The sequence below is a fragment of the Pocillopora damicornis genome, chromosome 9, assembly GCF_964200805.1.
Source record: "Pocillopora damicornis chromosome 9, jaPocDami1.2, whole genome shotgun sequence".
NCBI classification, from domain to species: Eukaryota; Metazoa; Cnidaria; class Anthozoa; order Scleractinia; family Pocilloporidae; genus Pocillopora; species Pocillopora damicornis.
In genome coordinates, this window is record NC_142678.1 from 15,670,864 (window position 1) to 15,686,568 (window position 15,705).

At 35.7% G+C, this 15,705-nt stretch overlaps 3 protein-coding genes across 5 annotated transcripts in view; 1 reads left to right on the plus strand and 2 right to left on the minus strand.

Annotated features, from left to right (window-relative positions):
- Positions 1-1,921: 1,921 nt before the first annotated feature.
- On the minus strand, positions 1,922-4,164 carry LOC113673205 (uncharacterized). The gene is made up of 3 exons (XM_027189575.2): positions 3,986-4,164; positions 2,997-3,052; positions 1,922-2,204 (listed from the first exon to the last, which is right to left on the minus strand). The coding sequence occupies exons 1-3, from the start codon at positions 4,088-4,090 to the stop codon at positions 2,111-2,113; spliced, it is 255 nt and encodes an 84-aa protein (XP_027045376.1). The 5' UTR covers positions 4,091-4,164; the 3' UTR covers positions 1,922-2,110.
- Positions 4,165-4,749: 585 nt separating this feature from the next.
- On the minus strand, positions 4,750-13,445 carry LOC113673200 (26S proteasome non-ATPase regulatory subunit 11). Its single transcript, XM_027189572.2, has 16 exons — positions 13,289-13,445; positions 13,067-13,168; positions 12,268-12,392; positions 11,806-11,877; positions 10,707-10,764; positions 10,110-10,221; positions 9,590-9,672; positions 9,096-9,160; positions 8,382-8,458; positions 7,624-7,684; positions 7,442-7,504; positions 7,188-7,235; positions 6,039-6,116; positions 5,885-5,920; positions 5,446-5,497; positions 4,750-4,994 (listed from the first exon to the last, which is right to left on the minus strand). The coding sequence occupies exons 1-16, from the start codon at positions 13,371-13,373 to the stop codon at positions 4,852-4,854; spliced, it is 1,260 nt and encodes a 419-aa protein (XP_027045373.2). The 5' UTR covers positions 13,374-13,445; the 3' UTR covers positions 4,750-4,851.
- Positions 13,446-13,508: 63 nt separating this feature from the next.
- Positions 13,509-15,705, plus strand: part of LOC113673198 (uncharacterized) — a 48,319-nt gene continuing 46,122 nt past the window's right edge. For all 3 annotated transcript variants that reach the window (XM_089182363.1, XM_089182364.1, XM_089182365.1), the window contains exons 1-3: positions 13,509-13,705; positions 13,826-14,119; positions 14,692-14,766. In XM_089182363.1, the coding sequence (XP_089038489.1) occupies positions 13,652-13,705; positions 13,826-14,119; positions 14,692-14,766 (423 nt within the window). In that variant the 5' untranslated portion in view covers positions 13,509-13,651. The remainder of the gene's footprint in view (positions 13,706-13,825; positions 14,120-14,691; positions 14,767-15,705) is intronic.

The window sequence follows — 15,705 nt, forward strand, 5'->3', positions numbered from 1 at the left end:
AAAGCAAAACAGCCAATTGTAAGTTGAGGGGTATAATGACACTTTATGCCTGGAAGGAGGGGGGGGGGGGGGGGGGGGAGGGCTTAAAATGAATTCAGGCTCAAAAGACTTAACCATGTATATTTTAGAGAAAGATGTTTTCATCTTGCCACAAGCATGGGCCTAAGAAAAAATTCTGAGTTCCCATGAGGAATATTTATTTTGTTGGTTCAACATGCACTCTTCTGTGTTTGCAGTGGACTGTTAATAGAAAGCTACCTGTTTTAAAGAGTAGTAATGCATTTTCAGGATTTGGCATAAGTGAGAGCTCTCACTAGCTTAACCCTTAAACTCCCATGAGTGACCAAGACAGAAATTCTCATTACAATATCAATAAAATATCAAACAGATAAGTGATGAGAATAAAGAAAAACATCAATTTGGGATAATTAGTTCATCCAGTACTAAATTCTCTGAACCAACATTAGAATTGTATGGTTGACAGTTAGGAGAATTACAAATTAGATCTGGGAGTTAAAGGGTTAAACCCTCAAGATCTGATTTTGTAATTCCTCCTCTGGCTATTATACATTCCCCTTTAAACTGGCGACAAGAATATGGTGTCCAATCAGGATAACAAATTCTGGATAAGTGTGAGTATTCTCCATAGCTATTTGCTGGATAATGTATGAATATTAGAGTGAGAAGTTATATGTTAAATCACTTCAGGGAGTTTAAGGGTTAACATAAGATAATTGAGTTCTCTAACTTGATCTGGTGACTCTTTCATTTTATTTTAACCCGAGGCATTTTTTTTCTTCATCTCTGGAGTTTTCTAGAAATGAAATAGAGGTAACGGGCTTTTTACTTTTATCTCTTTTAGTATTTTATTGAAACCTTTACTTCAGTGTTTTACTGAAATAGAACCATAAAAATTTCAACCACTAATTTTGATGTTAAACGTCAGTGAGAAGAAACCTTTAGATAATTTATAAACTGTTCCCTAGCCTCTTTCCTTCTTTTACCACAGAAAGACCTTTGATTTTATAGAAAATGATTTGCAATCCAAGATTTGTGAAATCCACAGAAATGATCAATCAGTTGAAGTTGCTGCTATTGAAAATGGCAGATAGACTAGGAGCAGCAATGTGCATATTATTGGAACTGGAGTCCCCCAATAAAGTTTACCACCAAAAGAGGAGAATTTTACCCAAAATATTATTATACCTTTATTTGTGTATTTTAAAAGACTTTGCAGTCAGAAAATTTCGTGGTAAAATCAAGAAAATTAGAGAAAGTTATACATTAATTTAAGGGGAGGAGGTTGGAATGCAGCTTGCCAACAATATGACTCAGTCAAAATTGAGCTTTTTCTTTGTTTTAACTACATAGGAATTCCTTACATTTGAATCATTGTTTACTAGTAAGCCTTCCTAGTCAGAAAGTTTTGTGGTAAAATCATGAAAATCAAAGAAAGTTATGTTTCTTTGAGGGTTGCATATCAGAAGTTACATTTATTCGAGGGTTGGGGTTGCATTCTGGAAGTGACTTATTTAACCCTTCCACTTTCAGAAGCAGAAACAGTAATTAAACTTTGAACTCCCATGAGTGACCAAGACAGAATTTCTCCCCACTGTAATTATACAATATCATGCAGACAAGTAATGAGAATGAAGAAAAAGATCAAGTATGGGATTAGTAATTGATTCAATACCAAATTCTCCAAACTAACATAGTGAGAATCATTTGGCAGACAGTAAGGAGAATTACTAATGAGATCTTGGAAGTTAAAGGGTTAATACCATCACACCATTCACACACAGGCTGCAAAATATAAGAATATGTGCCACCTTGTACAAAAAAAGGTTGGGCAAAAATAAATCTTTGAGCTGATCGTTATGATTCAATACTAAGGAAGACCACAAAGACAGAGAGACACAAATATCAAAATGACCAGTTTATTACAATTATCCTTGTTGAGGAGCCTTGTAAACACTTAAAGCATATAGCTATTCAACGCACACACAGTTATTTTCACAAATTTTAACATTCAAAACATTTCCATCATCTTATCAAGAATAGACATCCCATTAGCTGTAAGATTTCTTCATTACATGAATGTTATTCATGATCAGCGCTGTTTTTTAGGCATTGTGTTTGTAGCCATCATTCCAATGACTCCCACTCCCACAAAGAAACCAACTGCACATCCATAGACCATAAATCTGTATGGAAAGAATTCATACTATTTTGGTTAACCCTTAAATTCTCATGAGTGACCAAGACATAATCTCTATACAATATCAATACAATATCAAGCAGACAGTGAAGAGAATAAAGAAAACTAAAAATAGGGAATCATCAGTTGATCCAGTACAAAGTTCTCCAAACTAACATCATAAGAATTGAATGGCAGTCAGTGAAGAGAATTACTAGTGAGATTTTGGGACTGAAAGGGTTAAATACTAGTCCTCTGCAAATGTAGCTTGATAGCCTTTGTTAACTGAGCAGCATTGTCAAACACAACCCAATCTCATCAAACACACACATACATCCATGTACAGTTTTTTGTTTGAGCAAGTAGGAAAATATCATAACTTGGAGAACAAATCCCAGAAAAAGGACATGAAAACAGCAAAAAAAAGAAAAAAAAAAAGCAACATGTTACTCCAAGTCTGCTCTCTTTCCTCCCATCTCAACAAACTGCTATGAGAATATTCCATTAATTTTTGTTAGCTTGTGACAGATAGGAAATGTTGCACAGACACTCTTTTGAAGAGAAAGAATAAGTCTGTTAAAAACTACCTAACAAGGTTTACAGAGGTAATGAGAGGAGACAAAATTATCTATAAGATGATAATGCCTGATTCAGTAACAACTTTTCCAGGCTGAAATTATCAGAAATGAACAACAGAGTGAAAAAAGAATGGATACTTACCCCTTAGGAGTAGAAGAGTTAATTTCTACTTTTTTAGGTGGATAAAAAATGCTTCTAAAAACTTGTGTAGATAATTTACCTTGTAAATGGAATTCCATATTTTCCTTTCAAATGCACAGGCAATCCATCTTTTTTCTGCAAAATGAGTATATCAGTAAATAGAATAGACAAAACTCAAGGGAATTTACATCAAAGTGACAATGTTGCATTAGGGGACACCACAAACTGACCAATGCAGTGACAAAACCAAATCAAGCACAGGCCAATTTTCTTTTATCAACTGAGCCAGAGCAAATGATGAAGGGCTAACTCCCCAGTTAAGTGATGCCTACAGCATCTCACTCATAATAATAACAATTATAATAATAATTATAATAATAATAATATTAAAACAATAATAACTATAATAATAACAATAATTTTTATACAGGGAGCAATCCCACAATAAGTAGTTTTCAGAACAGCCTTGTAGAGAATATTATAACTGATGGAGTAAGAAACGTAATAAGCTATACAGAACAAAGCTACCTAAACATAAAAATATGCGTTCCAAGTTCTTTTAGAAAAGTAGAATAGAATTAGTTTCCTGTATTTCAGGACTTAGAGGGATAGGGTCAAAAGCTTCTTCGTCTGCATTCACAATAAATATTCGCAACAACTAATGATATGTACATACATCTATCTTTGAACTCCAAATATTTCAAGGTACCAAAACTCTTCAGTGAGAATTGCTAATCGAAACGCCATCCCTCACCAAAAGAAAAGAAAAACGAAAATCCATTCCTTCTTCATTACGTCGATAAGCTTGGCTGATTATGTGCGTCGCAAATAAATTTCCGTGCACGCAAATTTTGATTACCATATTGTTATAAGAATAATAAAACCGACCCATACGATGCATCCAGCTTTACCGACGGCGAATTTCCGAGCGAAAGACACAATAAAAGAAAAATGGCAGAGGAAGGAACCATGGAAAAGTTATGCCCATATCTATTTGGAACGTGCGTAAAACACAGTTTGTTCATAAACTTCGATATTCAACTACTCTACCATAAGAAAATAATGTACCTGAAAATGTTGCTGATACAACTTGATCCTATTTTGTCCGGTAATAGCATCTGTGAGGAGATCTTGGTGTATCCTTTGTTGGTAACCTTTTCTCGCTTCATCCATTTCCACGTAAAAACTATCAACGTTATTTATATATGTTATGTGTTACCAGTTTACAAGACAAGATGGCCGACCATAATAATGTTCGAGAAGGACTTGGTACTAGCCTAAGAAGTGTAGAGCCCAGATTCTCACGTTCACATTCAAAACCGTGGATTATTAAAAACAATATGAACTTCTTCCCGTAAAAAGACCGATTCAAATGATGCAGGAAACAGATGACATACCGAGCTAAAATCTCTATACCCAAATCAAAAGTGAGCCATGTACCTGATAAATGGATATGAGAGATAAAACAAAGAGCGGCGTTTTCAACGAAAAGGCCTTTGAAACGGCTCGGAGCACAGGTAGCCTAACTTCGCCCGATGTGCCTCCGTAAATATGTTGCAAAAGAGGCAAATTCGGACAGACGAGCCTGAAATCGGACGGTTCGGGACTCGAGATTCGGGTGACAGGATTCGGGATTTCGGGAAAGAGAGATGCAGGATGAGGGCAAAGGTTCACATTATTCAAGGTTCATATTATCAATAAAGGTATAAGAGGAATGAAACAATTTTAGAAAATGGACACTGTCTGTTTGTCATATATAAGTTACCCGGGGAATTTTGTTGGCAAGAGATTGTTATTTCCATAACGTTTCTTTTGGTTATAATGGACACAAATAAACGCAAAATTGACATTTTTATTTTGAAGTTTCACTATAAAGGTCAAAGTGGAGAATATTCCGCATCTACTACATACATGTGTTATAAATAATGACGGAGTCATTGAAGCTTTTTCGCTTTACTATACAACGCATCCACAACCTTTCCCATTTCATGAATCAGTTCCAGGGTGTTTTCGTAAGTTTTATCAACTGGGGTCTCGTCGAACACGACCAACACTCCAGAACCTTGATCAAGAATTCCTGCAATTTCACAAAAATGAAAAAGTTCAAAGAAAAATTGAAACACAAGACGAGACAATTTAGCCGTTTGGACAACGATAGAAGGTTGTTTAAGAAGGCCCATGCAAGTGCCTGGCATATCTTTACCAACCTTAGTAATCGGTTAAGAATAATATTGCTTAGTAAGTAATCAAGAATCAAAATTTAAGATTCATAACGTCGTGAAACCTTCGACGATCGCCATCAAAATGACTATTTTGACAAGGTAAACAATCTTTGAAGAGAATTTTCATAAAGGAATGGCACTTATTTGGTTGGATATAATCTGTAACCAAGTCCATCCACACACAAAGCTCCCCTGAAGCTTAGCCGTTTTAAGCACTTTTCTCAAAAACGATAAAACAATTCAATAAAAAATGGTGAAAACAACCTTGTTGTTGTTTCAAAAAAATTTGAAGCACAGTTAACTCACCATGAAGTTTCTTGTCAAGAATCATCTGAGAGAGTTTTTTTTCAACCACATTCTGCAAATAAAACATAACATAAAGGAAACTTACGTTCATAAAAGGCCTCGACTAAATTAAGCCCAAGAGCGCCAAAAAAAGAGGGTGAGTTGTGGTAAGGCATGTGGAGCATGATGTCACGTATGACATCTCAAGTTATGTATTGTTGCCCTCGAGAGCAACGTAGCAGACATAGCACCTTTTCCCGAAAGCTCTTAACCTGCATTTTCTTCCCTTGCACCCTGTCTCACGCAGTTCATTCTTTCTCGAGTGTCTATTCTAAATCCTGCAAAGATTTCAAGTCAGGCCCTTCAATTACTTCAGCATATTATCGATCAGAAGCTTGAGTTACCGTTAATAACCAAAGAGGAAAACATCATAAAATATTACAATAAGTGGTATGCATACCAATGGAAGTGCAATGAGCTTTGCAACATGATCAATCTGAGGGGAAAAAAGACAGTAAGTAAATCGGTAAAAATTAAACTTGCATTTGGTAACTTCTGAGACACTTGTGAGTACCAATCTGAAGTGGCCAAAAATAAAAGAAAAAAATATGTACCTGAACACGAGCAAATGGTTCAATAATCCGACTGAGGTTCTGTTCCAGGAGGTTGTCATAAAGTGCATCCAAGTGGGTCTAAAGGAAAAAAAAAACAAAAAGAAAACAAAAATAAAATAAGATGTACCATTACAAAAGATAAATATGACACACAAAGCATGAAAAATGTCAGGATCAGCCTTATAACCCTTTGACTCCCAAGATCTGATTGTTTTAAAATTCTTCCCTCTAGTCCCCACAAATTCCCTTGAAAATCAGTTATGAGAATACGGTGTTAGATCAAGATAATAACTCTCTCTTGATAAGTGTTAGTATTCTCATTACCTGTTTGCTGGATAGTGTATGGATATTATAGGGAGAAGTTACATGTCAATCACTTCTGACAGTTGAAGGGTTAAAAGAGCAACAAATGCAACTTGTCATTGAAATGTCCATTATCAATTCACCATACAGATGGAGAGAATAGATGCTAATTCTCTTGAGCATTTAAGAAATCAAACATCTGTACCCAGTTGTTCGAAGGCCGATTAGCAGCAACCCAGGGTTAAGTTTTAATCTGGGTTTCTTTATTCCCTTCTTCAAAGGCCTATTTCAGATAATTTCTTCAATTCTTTTTAGAACATCCAGGCATCAAATTATAGGCAAAAATAAATTTACCGAATACGCCTTTAAAGCTTTCAGATCGGAGGTCAGATTTCAAACTAACCCTGGGTTATCTTAACCTAGCTTTGAACAACATGGCCCTGGAGGTTTACAAAAAAGATTTTGGAAGTGAAAGGTTTATCCATGTGTTTGCACAGCTTGAAACACTGAATAGCTCTCAGCTTATCTGATATCCTTTTCAATTTCTACTCTATTAACCCTTTGACCACTAAGAGAGACCAGCATCTAATTTCTCCTTCCAATATCACTCAAAAATCACACTTTTAAATCACAAGAATGAAGGAAATGATCAGCAACTAAAGAAGTTCATGATTGTTGAACAAATCCTCCTTGTCAACACCTTTGGAAATGTATATAGAACTGTATGGAGAATATGCATATTGATTTTGGGGAGTAAATGGTAAGGGTTAACTGATAAGTGTTCCTGCAAAAGCCTTATGGTTGTCTTGCCAGTATGCAACTTTTTTCTTTCATTTTTGTACATACCCTAATAATAGGATCTTCAGTGAGTTCCTGTTTGAAAGTGTTGAGGGCCTTTGAAGGAACAACAAAATAACAAAATTTTTTTAATGAGAAATTCAAAATCTTAAGGGAAGGGATGATGATAATTATGAAATGACAACAAGACATAAGATATCATGGTAGAATTCCTTAAAAGTTCATTTCAAAGTGATTAAACATCATTTTAATAGTGAGGGAAATCAAAACCAAAATGCAAACAATGAAAAAAGTTACCACACCTGCTGGAATTCAGACAGTGACCTGTTGTGGCTTGCATTAGCAATACTTTTCATGGCAACTAACTGTAAAAAAATATGTGAGGTATGTCACTGTTTGGCAATGTTAAATCTGGACTTAGGACTGAAGATTAGAACAAAAATGAAAAAAAAAAAAAAGTTGATAATTGGGCATGGCTATAAACCTGTGATCCAGAATATCTCAGTGCTAGTTTTCCACTGATTATTGATTGTACATCATCTGGGCTGAAATAAATGAGAAAAGAAATGTCTGGTGCCTTTTGCACAGTATATAATGAGTAAAAATCTTTTCAAGTAGCTGATTCCAAATCAACTCCAAAGATCTTCATGCTAATTCCCCAAACAAGAAAGCGAAACACACTTTTTAAGGAAGGGGCTGAATTGTTTCATCAAAACAATTTTGTTGAGTCAATAATTTTCTGAATTCTCATGACCTGTCTTCCTCAACAATGAACAAGAAGTTCTATGAAAATTTACATACCGATCAATCAAGAGGTTAATTGACTCATAGGCTGTGCAAACAAAACTGACTTAGTTCAAATGGGGGGGGGGGGGGGAGGAGGGGGGAGGGGAATAGCTCCACCACTGTGACAGTCACAGTTGCCAGCTGACTTTCTACTAACATGGGAAAATTGAGCAATCTTTAACTGGGGATTGCAACTGAATCATTGATTTTTGTTATCAAGCTACATGAAAGGCTAGGATAGGCTGCCATATCCATTCAACCAAGTGGATGTAGAATTGAAATCAGCAGCAATTGGGTCACACAAGTTTTCCTGCAATTGGACCTAAGCAACAAGGAAAACATGCATTTTTTTTTAGTTCCCATTTGTAAAATATTCATAACATCATTTCACCTTATTTGTCTATTGTAATTATTTCTGGCTGAGTTCTTTTTATTCTACACTCTGCCTAAACCTACCTGTTCAGCATAATCTTGCACAGAAGCATGTATTTTAGTGCTGATACAGCTTTAGGGTTGTCAATAGAGTCAAAGCCCTAAGATAAAAATGAGTATATGGATCAGCATCAATACCATTAACCAATAACTCAGCAATAGTAGTAAAATTAACATGTCGCAAAATTCCCTCTGCAGCAAAGCCTTACATGTATCTAAAAAAAAAAAAAAAAAATTCCTACAGTTGTGAGAAAATCTGTCCCATAATTTTTGAGACCATCCCCAAAAACTTTTTACCTGGATTTCCCCCTAAAAATAAGAATAATAACTGGAATTCAACTGGTTTGACAGGGAAGAGTGAAAGCAGGTTTATGAGTGCTTTGAATATAGTCTGTATTTGTCTCGCAGAACTGTATCCAACCCCCTTAAAACAGTGATCCTATGAAAAGATGAAAAACTGGATTTGTCAGAGTGGTAGTAATTAAAACTAAATGAACAAAGGGGGTAAGTTTCTAAAGAAACTGTGGTGCTGCATTGGTAGGAGAGTATAACAGAGTAATTTAGTATTATCAGCTGAGTTGATAATGTACATTGGCTACCATAAAGAGTTTCAAAGCTGAAATTTTAAGCATTAGCCCTTTGTCAGAGTGGTGATTAATAGCTATCTGCTTTCATTAACTGTACTACATTCTATACTCCCTCCACCTTTCATCACAAATCATCAATTACAAAATGTACCTCAAATGCTTCATAGAAGTAAGAGTATGCAGTCTTAAAGTCCTTCTCTTCAGCATGTAAAATACCTGAGGTGAAAAGCAACATGTTAAAAGGAAGGTTCAGCTGATGCTGAATAATGTGTCTTACTATATGGCAAGGTAGTCCTGAGGTAAATCTGAGTGTTCTGATTGGTTCTTACTTGGTCCATATTTTGCCATACACATTGTTTCCATGTATTTTTGGTTTTGAAAGCTAGCAAATTCAAAATAATCAAATATGGTTCGAGTGCCATATAATAAACTACTTACGAGTACTTATCTTGTTTACTCAAGCACTACTTAGAGATATTGGCTGTTTGTTGCTTTTGTATGGACATCATTGCACTCAGTCTGTAATGCCATGACCTAGGGCAAATATTCCCCAATACAGCCCTCTTGCTTAATCAGTAAGAAGATAATTATATAACCTGGACAACAGTAGAAGTAGGTATAATGAGAATACTGTATACTAAGTACCTGATTGCAGGTCAAGTGATGCCTGTAGTTTCGGAGGGCAGTAAATACCATTACCTGTTGTTCTTGCTGATGTAAGAGCAGCCCTATTTGAATATATCATAAAAACAAGTCAATTATGGGTAATCCCCTACAACATTACAAGCTTAATACAGGAAAATCATTACAGATGATTTCAGCAGGCTTATATATTAATATTCTGGTATTTTCAACAATTTTCTAATCTGTGTTACAAATAAAAATTAATGGAAGGTGAAGACAGTATATAATATAAATTTAATGGCTGACCATACTGAGGTAGTCTTGTACTTGGTAAGGTTAAATCAACAGCAAATAAGTGGAATGACAATTACTTGCTTATTTGTATAAACTTTTCTTTTTCACTGCAAACACAGATTTACAGGGTTGCTTCCCTTGCTTTCAGTAGTACTTTTGCTGCTTTCAAGGGGAAATCAATTTGGTAAGGATACCATTAAAAAACATCTCGAAAAAAAAACACAACAAACACACCAAAATACTTTACCTTGACTTAGGAATGTTGCTAAGATTGTGGTAAACCTTGCTCTCCAATAACTGTACTTCAACAAGTAACGCCTTATCATCAAGTTTCTTTAGCTCTTTTAAGAGTTTTGAACCTGTTTAAGGATGATATTCAATGTGAAAATAGGCAAAACAAACTTTGAAAGGACAAATACCCCTGTTCTTTAGATACTCAGTTTGTAAATACCACGTTTTGTAAACCTCCCCACCTCATCACCTTGGAGTACCTGATGTCTATTGTTGTTATACTGTAGTTATAAAGGCAACCATATGGTCAGATTGTCAGAATGACAGTAACACTGACTGATGTTTCCCCACCCTCGGCAAAAGTCACCATAAGATGTAACTAGGTTATCATCAGAGTAAGAATTGAGTCACCTGTCTCTGATGGTGACTTCACCTCAGGTTGTCAAAACATCACTTATTCTTAATAACAACAGTCCTTTTCAGGAATACATTCTACTGTACAATCAGACCACATCACCAGTCAATACAAGGTTCAAGTCATTTGTGGCTTAGAAATAGGTATTCATAATATAAATGGAAATTTAAAAAATTCAGTCAGTGCTTGTATACTTACCTAATTGCAGAGCTTTGGTATAATTTTTGGTGTCCAAATACAAACCAACCAGTTTTGCCTGAAATGAAAAGTAACACAAAGTGGGCAAGTAAATACTACCAAAAAAACACCATTTCTATTATTCAAGTTGACAAAACTGGAGGATACCCCAAAATGATTTACACTGTACCTCATTTACCAGTACTTTAATCAAGACACACTAGAATAAATTAAGTATGACAATGTCTCAAGTTAAAAATCATTACCAATAGCCCACATACTGAACTATGGGCTGGTTATTAATTTTTAAACAAAGTTTAGCCGTCGATGAACAAAACAGCATTCTAAGCTACCTTGAATTTAGCTGAATCTTTTATCTGAGCATTTATTATAATTGTAAACAGTGTCAAGAAGGCCAGAGGCTAGCAGTGGAAGGACATTTATTTAATTACAACAATCCTCTTGTAAAGATTACATAAGGCCCACTGCGTGGATAAAACGGTGATTTGGGTGAAACCTCATGTAAGTAACTAGCCCTATGCCTTTGGACTTGAACCTTGAAAACTGGATCAAGAGCAGTCAAGACTAATCAGTCAATTTCCCAGAAAGGATAAAATGACTGACAAATCTTGATGTTTTGAATTTTTTGTTTATAAGTAAAGCAAAAACCAAAAAAAATCAAATCAGGGAAAAAATTTAGTTTCCCTCTTTTCTGTGAAGTTTACGAGTCAGCCAGTTCTTGATTTATTCTACTTTTTATTTATAACCAGCATCTAAAAATATCCAAAAATAAGTGTTGCAAAATAAATAGATGTAAGGACCAATCAGAATCTGGAGTTTGGTTTATTTTGAAACTCAGAAAACTGGGAAGATACTGATGTGCTCCTAAGAGATCAGTTGAGTTCTTAACAGTCACTATCAAAACAATAAATCAAACCTAAAAACCCTAAATTAATTACCATTACTATCTGTGGTTTATTCTGATGCCTGATGGCACTTTCCTTGAAACAGAAGAAAAATTCCACTGATAATTTTGGTGTTCAAGGTTCTCCAAGATTCACAGTCAGATGCATGTATAATAGACATTAAATTGCAATCATTTAGATTAAACAACACAAACCTCAAGAGCTTGTCGTAAAAATGTTCTTTTTTCCTCTTTGGCCCAATCAATACATTCATTGCAGAGCTCAACCTTATCACAGGAGAATATAAAATTACATTTACAATTGTTTTCACCATTAACTTGTAGCAGAGTTTGAGAATCAAATCAAAACCATAATCCTGGAATGATAAGATAAAGGATTCATAATATTTCAGAAAAAAAAACACTCTTTCTATTGGTTTACAGGTGCAATAACCCACAAAGGATTTTGGGAGAACATGACAATACCTCATAAATCAGTAGCTTGAGGTGAGTGATTTCAAACTTTTTTTTCAATAGATAGTGCTGTCTGTTGCTTTTGTAAAATTAAGTTAACTTTTCTATGGGTCATCAGAGCAATACACAATAATTTTTTGTCGAATAAGGGTGCTTGTAGTATCTCACTTATTTTTTAAATCAGTAGTAAACTACAGTTTCTACCTCCATGCCAGTTGATGCTTCCATATCAAGAAACAAATCAACCAGGTTCCTAACAAGCTTGGCAGCCTTTGCTTTTGATACCATTTTCAGGAATGGGCGAATATACTTGATTAGTCCTCCCAGTTCTAATGAACAAATCAGATGATAGTTACTTAAAGTGGCCCTCAAAGGACATACTTAGAGGTTTCAATATCAGTTGTGTAGCAGGGAGATCAATCTACTTCTTAAGCTGATGATGCAACTGGCAATTTTATTGGCTGATCGTGGCATATTTGATCACTGTGATGGGTGTAAAAAATTCCAGATATCTTGCATGTCAGATATTGGTGATTTTGTGCACCCATACTGTGATGATCTGTGGAAAAATGCAGTTGCTGCACTGGGCACAGTAGGCAATTTAGGCCAATTGCTGTGAGTGATTAGCAAAAATTGCCAGATGTGTTGCTGGCTTAATGTGCTGATTACAGTGATGTAACCTTTCCACAAAGGTTTACTGTACTCTTAAGATAAAGCTAAATATTTTTAAATTGCTAGACCACTCAGATAAACAGAGAGCCTTTATTGAACCAACTCAAAACACAACATGCTTCCCTAGGAAAAGAAGGCCCTCCTGGCCTTCAAAAATAACAGCCTGTTGTTCTTAACTATCCCTCTGAACCTAATTTCATTGAAATCATTGGTACTACGAGGAAGTCATATTCTGAAACGTTAATTATGAGAGAGTGGCCATGGAATTGTCAGGAATTGTCAGTTACTATAATTATTTTGAAGGAAAAATGAACGAAGGTTTATTTCATACCCTCTGCTTTTCCGTGCTTCGACAGCATATTCCCAAGATTTAAAATGGCTTGCTCTTTCATTTTGATTCCCTCTTCATCTCCGGTGCGAATGTCACGCTTTACTAAAAGACATTGAAAGACAGTATATCCATGAGACCCTAATTACTTCTCATTGAAATATTGAGTCCATTCGTTAGAAAAAGAACATTAGGCTAGCCTTGAATACTATAGCCGTAACCCACCAATAGAGGAAAGTAATTCCATTGCTTGTTCCGGCGAGGAATTTGCCATTTCTTCGGCTAAATCGAGCTCATTCCCTGTCGCCATATTGATTTTTTAATATTTCCAAGTTACCCACACTGCACTTGGATCGTGATTTGCATCGTCATTGTTTCCCAGTTCTTTCTCAGGCTCATGTCTCGGAAAATTTCGTTATAGTCTGGAAATTAGCCGAACGTAACCGGAACTCACGTGATCAAGATTACGAAGAGCCGACAACAAACCTGAAAATGGCGGTTGTGTTAGTCAAAGTGGATCGGAACGTGCGTAAATGATATTTCCGTAAAATCTCCTCGTGGACGAGACAGAAACTCGATTTCTTCGCCATGGAAAGTGACGATTCAGAAAGGCAGAAAAAACTGGAGGCAGGAAAGGAAAAGGTAAGAATTCAACTGTGTGACGTGGCCGAGCGCGCGAAGTTCATAAACTACTCTCGCTAGTTTGCATTTCAGCTGCTCTTTCTTTGACGCTAATCCTTCCTCGTTGTTTTTCACTTGCAGCTGAAGATGTTCCAGAAGAAGAAATCGGGATCAGGGACGAAGAAAAAAAAGAAAAAAGATAGGTCTTCAACGAGTGGTTCGGCGCGGAGTCCTTCACCTGGAGAGCGACGACGAAGAAGCACCTCGCAAGACCGAGGCACGAAGCCTGCACAACCTGAAGCTGCAGTTGCTGCCGAAGAAAAAGTTCCCAAAAATGAAGGAGAAGACATGGAAGTGGAGGAAATAAGCCAAGCAGACACGGATAGAGATGCGCCATCTATCGCTTCCGAAGTGGGCTCTCCAATTCCTTTTGACGTGAGTTGGAAAGAGATTTTTTTTAAAGATCGATCAAAGTGAGAGAGGAAATGAATCACGAAAGTAGCAACTGTGCGTTGATATTGACACGAAATAGACACGTTGAGTTGCAAAGATATTCACTAAGTTTTTGTTGGAAAATTGATTAATTTCTACACGAACTATGTGTTTATTAAGTTAGAACTCGGAATATAGATTCTATTTAAGTTTTGAAGTTTGACTTGTTGGCTCGCAAACTACCGTTTTTCGGAAATCCGATATTGAGATCAGTAGATCGCATGTTCAGGCATAAACAGATTATGATACCCGTGCGATATATATTCAAGAGAAAATACACAAGAAGCTGCAGATCTTAATATGTTGTTTTCAGTGTTTCTTTGTTGCTCCTTAAGTCTACTTTCTCGTGAATTTGTTTTTCTGAAGAAGTTAAATTGATTAGAAAAGTATTAGCGCTTTGTGGTGCGTGGGCAAACGCATAACAACGGAAGACGCGGTGTTTGTAGTCAATGACCTTCAACGCTGTATGCTCATAAAATATTAAGATAACACTGTTATATTTTACCCATTTTCAGGCGGAACAAGAGCAAAACTCGCAATCGGGAAGCTTTGTCAGTGGGAGTGAGTATACCAGCGGAGATTATTCTGAGGTGGGGAAACAAGTTGTGCTTTTTATTTATGTTCATGCAGCTTGTGTTTTGTTGTGGCTTTGTTGTAAAGGATAATATATATATCAAGTTTCCGTAATCTGCCGTTTTAATAGTCTTGTTAGACAAATGTTTGTACAGGAACAGCAGGGTGTGCTGACTAGTTTACAATTTTGATTCCTTGTCTATTTTATGCGAAACTGTCGAGATGATATTTCGTTTGAAAAATGTAAACGTGATCTTGAAAAAAAATTTATTATTTCACCAAAGTGGTCATTAACACCTCTCCATTTGCATTCTTTCTTTGATTGTCCTTCTGGGAAGTCAATATGGAAGAAATTATTTGCTTGCACAATTAACTTCATGGCCAGTTATGTGCGTAGATTAGAGGAATAAATCACTTATCCAGGTTTAGTTCAGACATGAAAATATATTGATTTTGGGAGAATTTAGTGCATCATAAAACTGACAACATAAGTATCCATTTAGTAAAATCTACTGGTGTTTTTCTGCCCTGGCTCTCATATTATTTGCATTTAACTTTGTTTGCAGTGCATTTCATTAAATAGTTTTGTTGCTACAACAATATAAACCCATGCACTATAAAACCCCTCAAGCAATTTAAAATTATAATTGTAATGCATGAGTGTGTGCAGCTGTTTCAATACTTGTCAGATTAAAGGAAATTTCATCTTTACAGGATGTTTTGTTATATTTTAGCTTGTTATTTGGATGTAAAATTAGACAGGTTAATACAGACACCGAATCGATATAATTCCACAAAATGTTTGTGAAGATTAGTCTGCATAGAGCATCTTGCTTTGTACACAATAATCTCCAAACGAAAGACATATATAATCTGTATGTTTCTAAGCTTGAATGCTGAATATCCATCCAGAGTGAAATAATATGAGCATGTATTCATATTTTCCCGTTGGTTTT

Bases quoted from the DNA above. Each gene is read 5' to 3' on its own strand.
- LOC113673205 (XM_027189575.2), bottom strand. From the start codon at position 4,090: ATGGATGAAGCGAGAAAAGGTTACCAACAAAGGATACACCAAGATCTC. The intron at 3,053-3,985 runs GTACATTATTTT...CTCATTTTGCAG, and splicing joins TGTATCAGCAACATTTTCAG to AAAAAAGATGGATTGCCTGT. The intron at 2,205-2,996 runs GTAAATTATCTA...CTTTCCATACAG, and splicing joins TATGGAATTCCATTTACAAG to ATTTATGGTCTATGGATGTG.
- LOC113673200 (XM_027189572.2), bottom strand. From the start codon at position 13,373: ATGGCGACAGGGAATGAGCTCGATTTAGCCGAAGAAATGGCAAATTCC. The intron at 7,685-8,381 runs GTAGGTTTAGGC...CATTTATTTCAG, and splicing joins TGCAAGATTATGCTGAACAG to CCCAGATGATGTACAATCAA. The intron at 5,921-6,038 runs GTACATATTTTT...TTTTCCCCTCAG, and splicing joins AACCATTTGCTCGTGTTCAG to ATTGATCATGTTGCAAAGCT.